The 17,815-nt window shown below is 44.6% G+C and overlaps 1 protein-coding gene across 1 annotated transcript in view; it reads left to right on the top strand.

Annotated features, from left to right (window-relative positions):
- The window catches only part of ABCA13 (ATP binding cassette subfamily A member 13), a 396,112-nt gene that overhangs the window by 119,614 nt on the left and 258,683 nt on the right, over positions 1–17,815 (top strand). Inside the window, exons 29-32 of the mRNA XM_069587332.1 lie at positions 2,785–2,898; positions 8,006–8,096; positions 12,383–12,559; positions 14,412–14,718. Coding sequence (XP_069443433.1) covers positions 2,785–2,898; positions 8,006–8,096; positions 12,383–12,559; positions 14,412–14,718 — 689 coding nt within the window. The remainder of the gene's footprint in view (positions 1–2,784; positions 2,899–8,005; positions 8,097–12,382; positions 12,560–14,411; positions 14,719–17,815) is intronic.

Raw genomic sequence — 17,815 nt, 5'->3', positions numbered from 1 at the left:
TCTTTAGTTTCTTTGCTGCTAAGTTGCTTCAGTCGTGTCTGACTCTGTGCGACCCCATAGATGGCAGCCCACCAGGCTCCCCCGTCCCTTTCGTTTCTTTAGGTAGATATATTCCCAAGTATTTTATTCTTTTCGTTGCAATGGTGAATGGAATTGTTTCCTTAATTTCTTTTTCTGCTTTCTCATTATTAGTGTATAGGAACACAAGGGATTTCTGTGTGTTGATTTTATATCCTGCAACTTTACTATATTCATTGATTAGCTCTAATAATTTTCTGGTGGAGTCTTTAGGGTTTTCTATGTAGAGGATCATGTCATCTGCAAACAGTGAGAGTTCTACTTCTTCTTTTCCAATTTGGAGTCCTTTTATTTCTTTTTCTGCTCTGATTGCTGTGGCCAAAACTTCCAGAACTATGTTGAATAGTAGCGGTGAATGTGGGCACCCTTGTCTTGTTCCTGACTTTAGGGGAAATGCTTTCAGTTTTTCACCATTGAGGATAATGTTTGCTGTGGGTTTGTCATATATAGCTTTTATTATGTTGAGGTATGTTCCTTCTATTCCTGCTTTCTGGAGAGTTTTTATCATAAATGGATGTTGAATTTTGTCAAAGGCCTTCTCTGCATCTATTGAGATAATGATATGGCTTTTATTTTTCAATTTGTTAATGCGGTGAATTACACTGATTGATTTGCAGATATTGAAGAATCCTTGCATCCCTGGGATAAAACCCACTTGGTCATGGTGTATGATCTTTTTAATGTGTTTCTGGATTCTAATTGCTAGAATTTTGTTAAGGATTTTTGCATCTATGTTCATCAGTGATATTGGCCTGTAGTTTTCTTTTTTTGTGACATCTTTGTCAGGTTTTGGTATTAGGGTAATGGTGGCCTCATAGAATGAGTTTGGAAGTTTACCTTCCTCTACAATTTTCTGGAAGAGTTTGAGTAGTATAGATATTAGCTCTTCTTGAAATTTTTGGTAGAATTCAGCTGTGAAGCCACCTGGACCTGGACTTTTGTTTGCTGGAAGATTTCTGATTACAGTTTCAATTTCTGTTCTTGTGATGGGTCTGTTAAGGTTTTCTATGTCTTCCAGATTCAGTTTTGGAAAGTTGTACTTTTCTAAGAATTTGTCCGTTTCTTCCATGTTGTCCATTTTATTGACAAATAATTGCTGATAGTATTCTCTTATGATCCTTTGTAGTTATGTGTTATCTGTTGTGACTTCTCCATTTTCATTTCTAATTTTGTTGATTTGATTCTTCTCCCTTTTTTTTTCTCTTGATGAGTCTGGCTAATGGTTTGTCAATTTTATTTATCCTTTCAAAGAACCAGCTTTTTGCTTTGTTGATTTTTGTTATGGTCTCTTTTGTTTCTTTTGCATTTATTTCTGCCCTGATTTTTAAGATTTCTTTCCTTCTACCAACCCTGGGGTTCTCCATTTCTTCCTTTTCTAGTTGCTTTAGGTGTAGAGTTAGGTCTAGGTTTGTCATAGGTTTCTTTTCAAGGAGCAAGCGTTTTTTAATTTCATGGCTGCAGTCACTGTCTGCAGTGATTTGGGAGCCCAAGAGGATAAAATCTGTCACTGCTTATATTTTTTCCCCTTCTATTTCCCTGGAGTGGCTACCCACTCCAGCATTCTTGCCTGGAGAATTCCATGGACAGAGCAGCCTGGCAAACTACAGTCCACAGGGTTGCGAAGAGTTGGACGTGACTGAGTGACTAACACTTTCATACTACTGGGCATATACCCTGAGAAAACCACAATTCAAAAAGATACATGCACCCCAGATTTCATTGCAGCACTGTTTACAATAGCCAGGACATTGAAGCAACCTAGACATCCGTTGACAGAGTATGGATAAAGTTGTGATACATATATGTAATTGACTACTACTTAGCTATAAAAAGAAGTGAGTTGGGAGTCAGTTGTAGTGAAGTGGATGAACCTAGATCCTATTACACAGAGTGACGTAAGTCAGAAAGAGAAAAAAAAATATTGTAATTAATGCATATATATGGAATCTAGAAAAAAAGTGCTGACGAGCCCATTTGTAGGGAAGAAATGTAGACACAGACTTAGTGAACAGACTTGTGGACACAGTGGTGGAAGGAGAAGGTAGGATGAATTGAAAGAGTAGCACTGGAATGTGAAACCACTACCCTACCGTGTGTAGAATAGATAGTTGGTGGGAATTTGTTGTATGACACAGGGAGCTCAAACTGGTGCTCTGTGAAAACCTAGAGAAGTGGGATGGGATGGGAATGGGGAGGAGGGCTTGAGAGAGGGGAGATATATATATATATATATATGGTTATGACTTATTTGAGTTGTTGTATGGCAGAAACCAACACAAAAAAGCAATTATCCTCTAATTAAAAAAAGTATCCTCTAATTAAAACCAGTTTTGCTTTCTCCTAAATAGAGTTGGATATCATAATCCAGGTCATAGATGCTAGTTGAGAATGTATGGTTGAGGAGGACGTGTGGGCAGATGTTGTCTTATTTAGCCAGTATATACTGGAACATTCATTCTTAGAGTGACCTGTACCCTGGGGACTCCCTGGTGAACGGATGGGCAACACACAGTGGAAGGAGCCTAGAGGAAGGGGCACTGGCACGGTCACCTTATCCGGTGACGTGTGGCCTTGGAAGATCTTTGCTCCAATGGCCAGGTTGCACACAGTGTGTATCTCCTTGTTGTGGCAGCCACAGGGCTGAAGAATCTTCCTAGTGCAACACAGCTGAGCTAGAGACACACCCTGATGTGCTTTATTTTGCAGGTAAATCACACTTTTGATTTTGTGGGCAAGTTGAAGACTTTGTCAGAAACACTGCTGAAAGTGTCCAGCATTTTTCAGAGCAGTGGAAACGGCCAGATGCTCCACCAGCTGCAGGTGAGGGGTGGCCCCTTTGCCACCAAGGGCTGGGAGACCCCAGGTGTGTCTGCAAAACCAGAGGTCTCCTTCAGAGAGTGCTAGAGAGTCACCTGGGGCTTGGCTTTCCTCGGTGACTAGTAATGTTGATCTGAAATTGGATAAGTGTGAAAACTTCTTGTAAATGACCAGTTGTTTTGCCCGTGTAAGATCTTATTGCTGTGAGAATGATCAATAATTCATTAATATTTATTGGTGCTTTAAATTCCATATTAACTTAAAGCTGTTTCTTTTTAAGCAGAGAATGGTTTATTTCAGGGCCACTCATGGAGACAAGCAGCTCGTGCTTGGTCTCAGTTTTTTATTGGAATATATTTGCTTTACACTGTTGCATCAGTTTCTGCTGTACAGCAAAATGAATCAGCCATACATATACGTATATCCCCCCTTTTGGATTTTCTTCCCATTTAGGTCCCCACAGGGTATTGGTTAGAGTTCCCTGTGCTATACAGTAGGTTCTCATTACTTATCTATTTTATACATAGTATCAATAGTGTATATATGTCAATCTGAATCTCCCAATTCCAGTTCATCAGCCCTGCCAACCAAAAGCTTTTTGGAAGGTTTGCATGCTTTTGAACTGTGGGCCTGTTAAAACCCTTCATTCCCTAATATTCTGTATTGAGAACATAATGCATTCCAAAAAATCATGGACTGTAGCTTCAAATGTCTCAACCTGTTCAGAGAAGGACAATCATTAATTACAAAACTTTAATCAAGGTAGGTCGCATGATAACTTTCTGGGGCATCTATGTCACTTTAATTGAGCTTGAGAAAATATACCTATGTTTTGTTCTTGTTTGGTTTGTTTCTTATCCACCAGACATGTAGTTCTAGGTGGTCCTGAGCAGGGACTCGGAGCTGGAGAGTCTGGATTCCCAGCCCTGTCTCCACTGCTGTGTGATCTTGAACTTTTCTGTGCCTTGGGCTTCTTACCTGTGAAGGGAGGAAAGAACCACAGTTTTGAACTGTGAAGTGATTTACATTATGTAAGTCAGACACGACTGAGCGGATTCACTTTCACTTTTCACTTTCGTGCATTGGAGAAGGAAATGGCAACCCACTCCAGTGTTCTTGCCTGGAGAATCCCAGGGATGGCGGAGCCTGGGGCTGCTGTCTACGGGGTCACAGAGTCGGACACAACTGAAGTGACTTAGCCACAGCAGCGGCAGCAAAGCATTGGTACGTAGGAAAATGTCTGTATCTGGGTCCTTCCCAACGCAGATACTGAGATGAGATTGCATGTGTGAGGATTTTGTCAGGGAAAGAGGTGTTGAGGCAGAGGCAGGGAGGCAGGAAGGTAGGAGAGTTTGGTGAGGCAGGACAGGTAGATGAAGCAAGGGAGGCAGGGGAGGAAGGGGAGGCAGGGGAGGCTGGGGAGTAAGGGGAAGCAGGGGAGGCTGGGGAGTATGGAGAGTAAGGGGAGGCAGGGGAGGCTGGGGAGTATGGAGAGTAAGGGGAGGCAGGGGAGGTAGGGGAGGCTGGGGAGTAAGAGGAGGCAGGGGAGGCAGAGGAGGCAGGGGAGGCAGAGGAGGCAGGGGAGGCAGAGGAGGCAGGGGAGGCTGGGGAGTAAGGGGAGGTAGGGGAGGCTGGGGAGGCATGGAGTCTGAGGAGGCAGGGGGAGGCAGGGGAGTTAGGGGAGGCTGGGGAGGCAGGGGAGGCATGGAAGGCAGGGGAAGCAGGGGAGGCTGGGGAGGCTGAGGAGGGAGGGGAGGCTGGGGAGGCTGGGGAGGCAGGGGAGGCTGGGGAGGCAGGGGAGGCAGGGGAGGCTGGGGAGGCTGAGGAGGGAGGGGAGGCTGGGGAGGCTGGGGAGGCAGGGGAGGCTGGGGAGGCAGGGGAGGCAGGGGAGGCTGGGGAGGCAGGGGAGGCAGGGGAGGCTGGGGAGGCAGAGGAAGCAGGGGCAGCAGGGGAGGCTGGGGAGGCAGGGGAGGGTGGGGAGGCAGGGGAGGCAGGGGAGGCTGGGGAGGCTGGGGAGGCAGAGGAAGCAGGGGCGGCAGGGGAGGCTGGGGGAGGGCATGCAGGCTGAGGAGACATGGGAGGCTGGGGAGGCAGGGGAGGCTGGGGGAGGGCAGGCAGGCTGAGGAGGCAGGTGAGGCTGGGGAGGCAGGGCACGCTCTAGAGGCAGGGGGGCCCTGGGAGGCTGAGGAGGCAGGGGGAGGCAGGGAAGGCACGGGAGGCTGGCGAGGCAGGGGACTTTGAGTGCTGGGTCCCCAGTCAGCAGATCTGGCCCTGCAGGATGGGGGCTGGGGGGCCAGGTGGAAACGCCCCCACCAGCCCCTGTGTTTGGTGAGTGCCTCCATCGAGCTGAAGTCAGTTACCGTGGGGACGGTTTTCTGTGTCAGGGTGCCATGGCTCTTAGGAGTGACCTTGGTGGTGGTTACTGCTGAGAGCCACCTGGGGGCAGGGTGTGGCCTCTGGGCAAGGATTTCTGAGCATGCAGTGGCCCTGGCCATTTCCGTTCCTGGAGTTGGAAGCCTGTGATGCTCTTGTGGTGAGTATGGCTGTTACTGCTTTCTTCTTTGTTTACTCGTGGGTTCATCTGCTGACATAAAGATCAGGAAGCATTTTCTGTTATGAACTGTATATGGTAAAGAGTTCAGGCTTTGATAAGGGCTCTGCTATAACCACAGATGATTACACGCAATATGTGTGGGTGTGCTTAGTCCCTGCAGTTGTGTCTGACTCTTTGTGACCACGTGGACTGTAGCCCACCAGGCTCCTCTGTCCGTGGGATTCTCTAGGCAAGAATACAGGCATGGGTTGCCATGCCCTCCTTCAGGGGATCTTACCAGCCCAGAAATCAAACCCATATCTCCTGTGGCTCCTGCATTATAGGCAGATCCTTTCCCACTGAACCGCTGAGGAAGCCCTACATGCAGGATGATAAACAGCAAATTGAGTCTCTAGAAAGTAGCGTGAGGCACGTGAGCGCGAGAGCCTGTGACGGCGCCCAGACCCATCTCAGGAATCAGGGGGTCTGTGGAGGGGTAGGCAATGGCACCCCACTCCGGTACTCTTGCCTGGAGAATCCCAGGGACGCGGGAGCCTGGTGGGCTGCCGTCTATGGGGTCGCACAGAGTCAGACACGACTGAAGCGATTTAGCAGCAGCAGCAGGGAAAAATTAGGAGCTAGGGGTTAACAGATAGTGGCTACTTATATAAAATAGATAAACAACAACCTACTGTATAGCACAGGGAACCATACTCAGTATCTTGTAATAACCTAAAATGGAAAAGAATCGAAAAAGAGTAAAACACATGTGTATTACTGAATCACTGTGCTGTACAGCTGAAACTAACCCAACTTCGTGAATCAAGCATACTGCAGGAAAAGAAAAAAAGGTAGTTTCATGGTGAAATCTTCAGTTTGGCTGAATGCTGTTTCCACAGTAGTCAAGTTAGAAATTAAAGCCACTTATTCAGTCACTTGAGGAACTTTTTGCTAAGAGAATGAAGTGTGGTGAGTGGCTCTATTTCTTAGCATCAGGATCGCATTCAAGGAGCGTCCGTAATATCCTTGGACTTTCAATAATTGATGCCAGGGCCCCTCCCTGGTCTGGCTCTGCCCCCAGAGGGCCAGGTTAGTATTCTGCTGATGCTGGCAACCCTGACTGACTTTTTCCTTCAATTAAAAGCATCTTTTTGTGGAGATGTTGCTGAGATTAAATGACTAATACATATAAAGTGCCTTCCACAATGGTGGGTGAGTAGCTAGTTCTCAAAGAAGATCCCTGGAGATGTAAATGGCAGCCCACTCCAGTGTTCTTGCCTGGAGAAATCTATGGACAGAGGAGCCTGGTGGGCTACAGCCCATGGGGTCACAAGAGTCGGACACGACTTAGTGATGGAACAGCAGCAGCGGCAGTGTAAGAATATAAATAAGATTTTTAAAAAGCAGGCACTGAGGTTTCATCACGAAGTCCTGTCATCTGTAGACAAGAGGCGACTGTGAAATTAAAGACCTAAATGCAGAAGGTGGTTCTTATTTGAAGATCGTCACAAGTCCTCAAGTTATAAAGTTGTTTGGTAAAGGCAAGTCAGGATAATGTCAATATTCTCCAGGGAGCTAACAAATCCCCAAATTAATCCGCACTCAGAACTCCCCCTCCCTTTGGCTAATCCTGCGTTGGCGCCCCGCACCTATGTTTTCACTCTCAGTGGCTTGTTGAGTATAGTAAGTGGGTGGTACCACAGTGGACGTGTGCACGAGCCTGCTGCAAGATAAGCAGGCAAGATGCCATCAAGCTGATGAAAGTAATCTTGGAGAACCTTCCCCAGGGAAACCTTTGACCAATGAGGTGGAGCTGGAACTGTCAATAGTGAAAGAAGATGTGCATAATGATACGAAATGTGCTTCCAAAGAGAAGGCTTTGAATATTGCAGGTTCAAGACAGGGTTTGGGAAAAGGCTGAAACCTTTCATCAGTGTTTTTGTAATAATGACCCCCTCTTTATAACTGGCTTGTGGAAAAGGCAACACAAAGGATTTATATAAAGGACCACCAAATAGTTTTGTTAGAAAGATTTGAAAAAAAATCAACACTGAATTCATTCTTTGTTTTTAATGAGTGTGTCCTAAGTGATTCAGGCATGTTCAACTCTTTGTGACCCCATGGACTGTAGCCCGCCAGCTCCTCTGTCCGTGGGATTCTCCAGGCAGGAATACTGGAGTGGGTTGCTATGCTCTCCTCCAGTGAATCTTCTTGACCCAGGGATTGAACCTGCATCTCTTACATCTCTTGCACTGGCGGGAGGGTTCTTTACTACTAGCACCACCCAGGAAGCCCCTTATTTTCAATATTAGTGCATAATTACAATTATCACTCAAATTGTTTTCAGTATTAATGCATATTTACAATTATAACCTAAGTGGTTTACTTTTGTTTTTCAAGTAAATTCCTAAGCAAATGTTATCCTGTTATTCACTGAAGTGTTTTAAAACCCTTTTCAGATGACTCACTTTTTGAGCCATTTTCCTGTATCATGAAACTTGAAATAAACCTAGCAAGTATAATTTGACAAGAGGAATGGTGAGATTATTTTTGTTAAACTATATTGTTTTCCTCTAGGAAGCCCTGAAAAACAAATTTATAAGAAGCTTTATAAAAAGCCAGCTGCACATTGATGTAGGCGAACTGACTGAAAAGCTTCAGATCTTTGGTAAGTGTGGTGGATGGTGTGGTGGGTCCATCGTCTGGCCAGGAAATTTCCGGGTGACACAGACAAGCCACTGCTTCCTCCCCTAGGCTCTGGTTTCTCATCTGTTGGATGAAGAGCTTGAATTGAATATACTCCACAGTTTGCTTATCACTGAAGTTTCCTGACTTGCTGATTCAGGGCTTGAATAGTAAGGGACTTAGTTCAAAAGGAAGGGTTCTGATTTAAATACATGAGTTCCGAGGTATAACACAAGTTTATACAAGAAATGGCTATCACTGAGTTACTAAGTCAACTGAAAGCATTTATGTTCATTAGAGGATTTGAAGATCTGAAGCTTAGATAAAAAATTCATCAATCAGCAAATGTTTATCGCATGTCTACAGTTTATCAATCCGTGACTTCGTTTAGATACTCAAAAGCTGTTTTGTGAACGTGCAGGAGAGTCAGGCTCTGAGCGAGAATCTGATTAGCCAGGTGCATCCCAGGGATGCTCCCAGGAGCGTGGACCAGCAGATGGAATGGAAGTGCTCCCAGGAGGGAAGGAAGGGTGTCAGGCCATCTGAGGCCCCCGGCACTGTGCTCATGCCCAGGACAGGGGCTGCGTCTGCCTGGAGCATGAGGGTCAGTGGGGGGCAAGGCATTAGTGATTTATGGCCTTAGAAAGTTTAACAGTATTTTTAAATAGATATTACTGCCTTGAATCATGTTTTCATGTAGTTAAAGCAGACTTGAAAACACAGTTGTTCTGGAAAACTAGCAAGTGGCTTCCTTGTGAGCTGTGGGGTGAGGATCAGATGTTTCCTGTCCTAACACTGAAGCTCATTACTCTGTGTGCCTGCAGCCCCACTAGGGTTACCTTGGGGCGCAGGGACCAAATGCTTCTCCAGCACCCTGCTGAGAACCCATAGCATTTCTCAACAGATGTCTATTTTCCATATTATTCAGTGAAGTGGGTTTTTTCTGTCGTTGGTGGTGGTGGTTCTTTAATTACTTGAAGGTTTATAACTTAATTTAGAAATATTTGGGATTTTTCATTTATCTTTGTGTTACTGACTTCCAGCTTCAGGTCGTGGTGGTCAAAGCATGCACAGTCAATATGACTTCGTTTGTTTCAAATTTGTTGACTTTATGCCCCTGCATGGTTAGCCTGGCTTCTCCATGTAACAGTTCTATGTGGGGAGGGGATGCAACCCTGTATGTCCTTGGTTTTTGTAAGCCTCTTCTATTGCCTATTAAGAAGTGCGTGTTTAACGCATGTAAGAATTAAAGATTTTAAAATTAAAAAAAAAAAGAAGTGCGTGTTTATATTTCCCATTATGGTTGTGGATTTGTCTATTTCTCCTTAATTCTGTCAGTTTAGGCTTGATTTGTTTTGAAACTGTATTTAATTTTCTACTGAGAACATGTAAGATCTTTATTTTCTTATGTTTGTATTTAAAATTTTTGTTTCTTTCTAGCAGTTTTACTTTACGTTTTACATCATGGGTTTCCTGCTTTGGTTTTGAGGCACTTCTTGAATTAGTTTCTTGATATCGTACATTTTGAGAGAGTCTTAGTCATTTTCTCTTGATATGTTACTTCTGAGCAATTTTCTCTCTAATTCTCCTCTGAAACTCCAATTAAACACCATGAAAGATTTTCCTTGTCAGTATGCTTGTTGTATCTTTTTCTCTTGTTTTCTAATCTTTTTTCCTCTGTGCTTCAGCTTGAGATCTTTTTTTTTTCTTGCTTTTTAAAAATCCTCTTTTTCTCACCTCAGCTGAGAATTCTTTGTTTCATTTGTCCCATTTTCCAATCTAAACTTGCAATTTGATTCTGGGTTGTTTTTTTTTTTTTTGGCCATACCTCTTGGCATGTAGGATCTTAACTCCCCAACCAGGAATTTAAATCTGTGCCCCCTGAAATGGAAGCGCAGAGTCTTAACCACTGGACCGCTAGAGAGGGCCCCAGATTTTTTTTTTTAATAATAGTTTTCAGTTCTTTGCTGAAATTCTCCCTGATTTCATCTAATTTTTGGACAGTTGTATCCAAAGATTTTTGAAGCATGTGTTGAGTCTCTTGTTAGTTTTTCATCTTTTTTTTCCTCTGGGTTTTTGGTTATTCTGTTTTATGATGTCCATGAATACTAATCAGTTGGCAGTATCTCAGGAGGCTCTTTGAAGCCTTCACACAGATTTTTAAAAATCATCTGTATTTTCTAGTTGTTTGTCTTCAGCAGGTTGTCAATCACTGTCATTAATACTTTAATATGGATCCATTTAGTCTGCAGGCAACTGTCCTTCACATATCAGATTCATTTCATTGAATCTTTCACCTATATGTAAAAAATAATGTCATTTTAATCTTTAGGTTCATTTTTGATCATTGTTTCTGTTTTTTGTTACCAATTTTGTTTGAATTCTCTCTTTCATGTTGGAGGGTTTCCTTAAAATGTTTGGTGAGGTTAAGAACAAGGCGCTAAAACCCAGCTGGATGTTTCTCATGTGCATGGAGCTTATTTGGCCTCAGTTTCCTTCTGTGGGTCTCAGCTGAGGGAAGGTTTGTCCCCAGGGGCACCTGGCAGGGTCACAGCTGGTGAGATGCTCTGGCTAAGACAGCTCGCCTAACAGTGGTGGCCCCAGATATTGGGAAGCTTTCGTCTGGAAGAGCCAAAAGCATCAGGATGGAGGCAGTTGTTGAACATCATCTTTAGGGCCAGAAATGGGGGAACTTAAATCTCCTTGCTGGCCGCGGCTCACACTAGGGTGTCTCAGGTCCTTAGTCATAAGCATTGAATGGGAAAAATGCTCAGGTTCTCCTGGCAAAGCTTGGCTGAAATCACTGTAGAATCTTGTCCCCTGTGCCTGTGTGAGCCTCTGAGTCTTGCTGCCTTTGCAGGCTGACTGGGACCCTACGGCCTTCCTGTACCTCCTGCTCCTTGGTCCTGTGTGTCTTCCCTCCTTCTCACTGTGTATGACACGGACCCAGGAGAGAGAAGCTGGCCTGGTCCAGGCCTCTCAAGGAGTGCTTTTGTGCCCTGTCCTGTTTCCATCCTCTCCTGTGGAGGTGCCCCCCACCCCCAGCACTCCCCAGCACCCCCGTCAGGCAGGGGAGGGCATTGCAGTGTTCAGACTCAACAAATGGTGAAGACTTGAGGGGCTCTTGTGGTACACTTGCTCCACTGAGTGAGAGCTCTCTCCACATACATGCCGCTGCTTTTGGGCGTTGACGGAGGGCTCTGCACGGAACCCTGAAGCCCGTGGCATTTGTGTGGTGCTGCTTTTCTAACAATACACATGTACACACACATGCACACGTGTGCACACACACAGCTATAATGATTCAGTTGTATAATGATTCAGCTATGCGAAGCCCATTTAAAGCAGCTTTGGTTCTGTCCCTGGGAGACAAGTAAAGCCACACTCTGCAGAGGCCAAGTTACTCCTTATTCCATGAAGCCTCAGTGAAATTTTTGGCAAGCTTCCTGGGTAAGCTTGTAGAGCACACATTCCAAATGACAAACGATCGGCAACACAGAAATGCCCCCGTTTGCCCCATGTTGTCAAATCGAACACTTTCCCATTCTCTAGCAAAAACAAGAGGACAAAAATCCCCAAGAGCCAGAGCCCTTCAGAATGTGCAGCCCTCCTATTTTCTAGCTGTTGAGTGTAGTTTCATTAGGAAGAATTGAATTAAGATTGGTGCCTAGTTCTCCTCTTCAGCAGCTGGAACCATGGCAACAGGAGGTACTCAGTAAGCACGCGAGGTACCCACGAAAGCTTAATCCTCAGGACGATCCCATAGGGGATTCTGCTTTCTTCACACTGCAGATGAGAACACAGATTTTGACATTTCAGACAACTTTCCAGCGTAAACATGGAGTTACAGTAGAGCTGACTCAGGGGTAACACTGGTCTTGTTCTCATTGTGGATACGGCTACCTGGCTGCCCTGGGAAGGTACAGAGGGGGCAAGGCCACCTCTCTGCCCAGAGCTGGCTTCCTCCAGCCCATGTCTGTCACCTTCTTTCCCTTGGTTCTTCATTCCCTCTGGCCCCTGCTACTGACTTGCCCATTGGTTGCAACCTCGCCTTCTGTGATTTAACTGTTTTCTCTCCAAGTATCAACATTACAAGGAGCGTTTGTGAAAGTTTGCCCTTAGCATGGCAGTAGCAGATTTTGCATGGAACAGAACTGGACTGTTACGAGTACTTTTCTCATGAGGGAGCTTATTTGCATAATCCCCGCTGTAGGAACTGTATGTGCTGTGCCGAGAAAACTTGCTATGTCCTCGTTTTACTTTCCTCAGGAGGGAAGTTGGACGCCATGTTGAACCACACGGGCGCCGGCCGCCTGCGCTCCCTGGGCCGCGTCCTGGTCGACCTGGCCTCCTGCGTCCGGCTGAACCGCTTCCGGGGCCTGGCCTCTGCTGCCGCCCTGGAGGCCACAGCACAGGCCCTCCTGCGGAAGAACACTTTATTGGCCAGTAAGTATTCAGTTAACACGCATGCTCATATAGGCAGTGCTTACGTGTTTCTCCCCAAACGTGTCTTGTCATGGCTCCAAAAGAAAAGGAGTGCTTTCCAGGTAAAATGAGTAAAGCAGAATTGGTTGCCTTGAGTTGGTGGAAAGATGGGCCTTGTATGCTATTTCCAGTGTCTGCTTTTCCCAGTTCATTAAACTAATTTACTAGTTTATGGTTAAATTTCGCATGACACATTACACGACACGTTAAGCTTTTCTTGATTAAATCTATGATTTCTTACATCTCTGTTATTTTTACCATGGTGTCTCAACATCTTTGGTGTCAGCGAAGAAGAGACAGTGGCTAGTTCAAGTCTTATTGAGTCAACATGAATATGATGTATTCTTGTATTCCTTTTGAATAAACAGTGAATTGTTTCTATTCAGCTTTGTATTAGTTTTCTAAGGCTGCTGTGACAGTATCACAGACTAGTAGCTTAAATAGCGGAAGTTTATTTTCTCACAATTCTGGCGTCCAGGTGTGGGCAGGCCTGGCTCCCTCAGAGACCTTGCTCCTTGGCCTGTGGACGGCTGTTTACTCCCTGTGTCTCTCCTTGCCTCCCCTCTGTGTGTGTCTTTCCAAACTTCCCCTTATAAATATCCCAGTCCTTCTGGGCTAGAGCACATCTTGTGACCTCTGTAAAGACTCAGTCTCCAAATAAGGTCATATTGTGAAGTACTAGGGGTTAGGGCTCCAACTTATGAATTTTGGGAGGGCAGACTTCAACCCACAGGGGATTTTATATATGAAGTTGGAAGAATTCTTATAGCAGAACACAGAAACCAAAGACATCAATTCTTAGGGACATCTATTATCCCAGAGAAGGAAATCCTGATTATTTAAGCAGCCTCATGTGATTTTTCAAGTCCTGAAAAAATGCAAAGGAAATAAATTTTTATGTATTTATGATACCACAGTGTTGGTTTTGTTAAAATAAAAAAGATATATTTTTAAATTACAGATATCATTTATGAATATTGACATAAAAACCTTGAGCAAAATGCAAGCAAACGAAAGCAATACTTTAAAAGGGTTATATTACTATGACCAAGGGAGAGTCATTCCTGGAGTCTGAGAATAGGTTAACAGACACAAAGTAATCAATGTGATATGTCACTTTAATAAGATGAAAGGAAAATATTCATCTCGATGCAATAAAAGAATTCCACAAAAGTCTACATCGTTTCATGATAAAAACACTTAATAAACTAGAAATAGAAGGAAACTTACCATGATAAAGGTCATATAAGAAAAACCCACAGCCAGCAAAATATTCCGTGGTGAAAGACTGAAAGCTTTTCCTCTAGAATCAGGAACAATGGCCACTTTTGACACTTCTAGTCAATTTTATGGACTTCCCCAGTGTCTCAGTGGTAAAGAATTCACCTGCAGTGCAGGAGACGCAAGAGACATGGGTTTGATCCCTGGGTCAGGAAGATTCCCCTGGCGTAGGAAATGGCTACCTGCTCCAGTATTCTTGCCTGTAAAATTCTGTGGACAGGAGCCTGGCTGGCTACAGTCCATGTGGTCATAGAGAGTCAGACATGACTGAGCGCACACACACATATACACAGTCAACATTATATTAGAAGTTGTAGCTAGAGCAAGTACTCAAGAAACTTGGTAGTACTTGGTCCTACCTAATGGCGGAGGGCTGTGTTACACAGATTAGCCTCATCTCCCCGGAGCGAGGCCCCTGCACGGGGCAAGGACTGAGCTGAGACTCTTGGATGGTCTGGTCAGGCTGGTGCTGACATGCTGTGAGCCTCTCCTAGGTTGTGATGACCCCTTGTTTGCCCTTTTCTGACCGTAGGCATCATATTCAACAGTTCCTTAGTTGGTAAGAACCTCAGCTCAGAATCTCTGCAGCTACCGCCCCAGGTCACCTACAGCATCCGGACCAGTATCTTGTATAGCATGAGAACGGATCTGGTGAAAAACCCTTTCTGGAAGTTTCACCCTCAGAGCCTCCCAGCTGACGGGTTCAAGTATAATTACATCTTTGTGCCATTGCAAGACATGATCGAAAGAGCCATCATCTCGGTGCAGACGGGGCAAGAGGCCCTGGAGCCGGCCACACAGGCCCAGGCCATCCCGTACCCCTGCCACACCAGCGACTTGTGAGTACCCTGGCCGTGGGAGGGGCCCTGTGTTGGGAGACCGGATAGAGGAAAATCCTGGAGCTTCTGCATAGTCGTTCCACTAAAAAGCATTGGAAGAAAATCCATTCTCCATTTTGATTTCCTAAGGCTCATTTCTGTCTGAGCCATCCAGATATAAGAATAATTGTTGAGACAATGTGTTCGGTTCAAACTGACATCAGGCATCTGTAGCCTCAAACACCCTTTGGAATAAGTTTGACAAGTAGTATTCAAGAGGGATTCCTCCCACCTGAACTAGGGAATCAGAGAAAGCGTGTTTTTTCTTCAGCAGAAATCCTTACAGTTTAGGTCTGCGCCACCTACATGTGGAGGGTGGGGGATTCCCAGAGGCCTGAGGCAGTGGCTTAGTGGGGTCCTTGTTGAACTGGGTGATTCAGTGGGTGATCTCTTGGGGTGACAGTGAGGGGAAGGTCAGTTGAGGGACCCAGGGCAGTGCTCACCCTTGGGATGCTCTTCCGTTTTCGATGCTCCAGAGTGAGACACGGGTGGTGATGTGGGTGGTGCTGTATTTAGAGAGGTGTGCATGCATTCTCATCCTTCCTCCTCCTCGATTATCCCAGTGGGTTAGTAAACAGGACTGGGAAAGGAGAGGATGAAATCAGACTCCCTTCTCCAGGGCTGGGGAAGCCACGCACTTCTGTGTGTGCATCTGGCACAGGCTGGGAGGGAGGGCACAGTCCTGATGTGAGCCTTGAGAGCCCCGGCTCCACCCCTCTCTGGGTGCCTTCCTCGCCCATATCATGAGTCACAAGGGACTCTAGCCCAGTGCTGGAGAGGGGGGTGGAGGCAGAGAACCTGCCTCAGCCTGGCACTGGCTGGTCATGAGTGGGTTGGGGGTAGATGAAGGGGAAAAGGCAGCCAGGAGGCCAGGAGGCAGAGTGGGGGTGAAGTGTAGTGGGCGCTGGAGGTTGACCACCACCCTGCACTTGCATTGACGTCATGCATCTTGAGAGACAAGAAAAAGAAAGCTTATTTCTCCAGTGTTTCTTCCTGCATGTGCGATTTTGATTCAACATGCTCATCATTTTCTGTCTTTGAACTCCCGGGATGCTGCTAATAGAGGCAGGGCACAGAGAAAACACTATTGACAAAGGTGTTATTAATATGCAGATCAGGGATTCGCCACCTTCAGGAAAAGCGATGGTGACAATGAAATGTTTATGAAGATCAGAGTATCCTTTTAAAAAGACTTAAATGAGAATGTTTGATTTCCTCATTTCAAAGTTTGTTGACAGGCTTTTGTTTGGGTTCCAGAGTAAGGATAAATACTCAGAAGAGTCTGGAACACGTTTGTTTGATTCATGCTGTCCAGATAACAGGGAGGTGACAGACAGTCCTGTTTCTGAGGTCACTTAGACATCCCTGATTTAGTATGTTTCCTTTTTTGTTAGTTTTTACGAACAAATGGCTGTCAAGAGTTGAGAAAATAGAGGGAAAAAGTCCATACTTCATACCCTCTCCTAAATCACAAGTTGGTTTATTTTGTTTGTGGAGTATCCTTGCTGACCATGTGATACATATTTTATATACTTGAAATCATGACATCTTGCTAAGAGTGCAAGTTTTTGTGCTGTTTCTTCATTTGAAGCCATTTATGGAGCATTTGCTACGTGTCATGTATGTACTTGACTGTCGTACTTGGTGGTGAAAATAGGTGTTGCCCCCGCTTTCTGGAAGCTTGCAGACAAGGGTTACCCAGAACCATGGGAACCCCGAGAACTGCAGTCACCCTCCCCTGTAGGATTCCCCAGGGGTGAGAGTCAGAGGACCTCTTCTTACCCAGTTGGGAAGCTGGTGGAGGTGCACGTGGGTCAACATTGTATACCAACCTCTTTCCTGAGGCCAGAGTGAGGATTTGAGGTCAAGCAAAATGACCATGGTCCTCCTCCCCTGCCTCCTGCTCCTTCATTTTCTCTCTGTCTGTAGTTACTCCCTTTTCAACACACTTCTCTGTGTTAAAAATTCACTTGGTGCACATGTAATTTCCTTATTTTCTTGTTCTGTTATTTTTTCAAAGAACTGCACTTGGACTTTATCAATTCTCTTCTTTTGTCTTTTCTAACTTACTTGTTCCTGCCTTTATTTTTATTACTTCTTTTATGTATGGCCAATTGTTATGCTGTTTCTTCGGTACTTTTTAAAAAGATATTATTTAATTTCTTTATTTGGCTGCATTGGGTAGTTGTGGCATGCAGCAGATTCTCTCTAGTTGTGGCGCATGGGCTTAGTTGCCCCTCAGCATATGGAACCTTCCCAAATCAGATATTGAACCTGCATCTCCAACACTGCCAAGCAGATTCTTAACCACTGGACCACAGGAAAGTCCCTGTGTCTTTGATAATTGAGACTAGTGTTTGATTCATTATTTTTTAATGTTTTTTTCTTCTCTTTAATTTATGTAGTTGCCTAAGGTGATGACTTTTCTTTCAATCTTTATTTTAACCACCTTCCATAGATCTGATATATGACTTAAAGTTCATTGTTTTGTAGATACTTGCAGTATGGGTTTCTATTTTCTTGACCCAAGAGCTGTTTAAGTAAAATTTCTTTCAATTTCCAGATGGAAATTCTCAGGAATTTTAAGCATACGAAATTACTCAGCTTACTCCTAATAAGAAAAATTCAAATTAAAACTAGTCTGAGATAGCATTTAAAAAATCAGATTGACAAAAATCCAAAAATTGCACCATACCCTAAATACTGCTGATAAATCCTAATTCTTGCATTTGCCACCAGAAGATACTGTCTTAATCATTTTCACTTTTTGAATTTATGACATTTTCCTCTATGAACTAATATATAATCTGATAAATGATATATGGGCACTTGAAAAGAATTTTTAATTTCCTGTTTTTGTAGTGGAAAATTTACCTACATTAATTTTGTTATTTAGGAGTTCTCTGTCCTTTTTGTGTCCACTTCATCTGTCCTGAGCTAAGATAGAAATCACAGTCCCTGCTTCTGGAATGTGCCCTCGATGTTTCCTGTGGTTTGGCTTTCTAGTCTTGAGGTTGAGTTGCTCTGCACAAAGCTGTGAATAACTGTGTTCTGGGTC

This window comes from Ovis canadensis, chromosome 4 (assembly GCF_042477335.2).
Source record: "Ovis canadensis isolate MfBH-ARS-UI-01 breed Bighorn chromosome 4, ARS-UI_OviCan_v2, whole genome shotgun sequence".
NCBI lineage: Eukaryota > Metazoa > Chordata > Mammalia > Artiodactyla > Bovidae > Ovis > Ovis canadensis.
The sequence above is the reverse complement of the archived record's forward strand: the minus strand, read 5'-3'. Positions and strand labels throughout refer to the sequence as shown.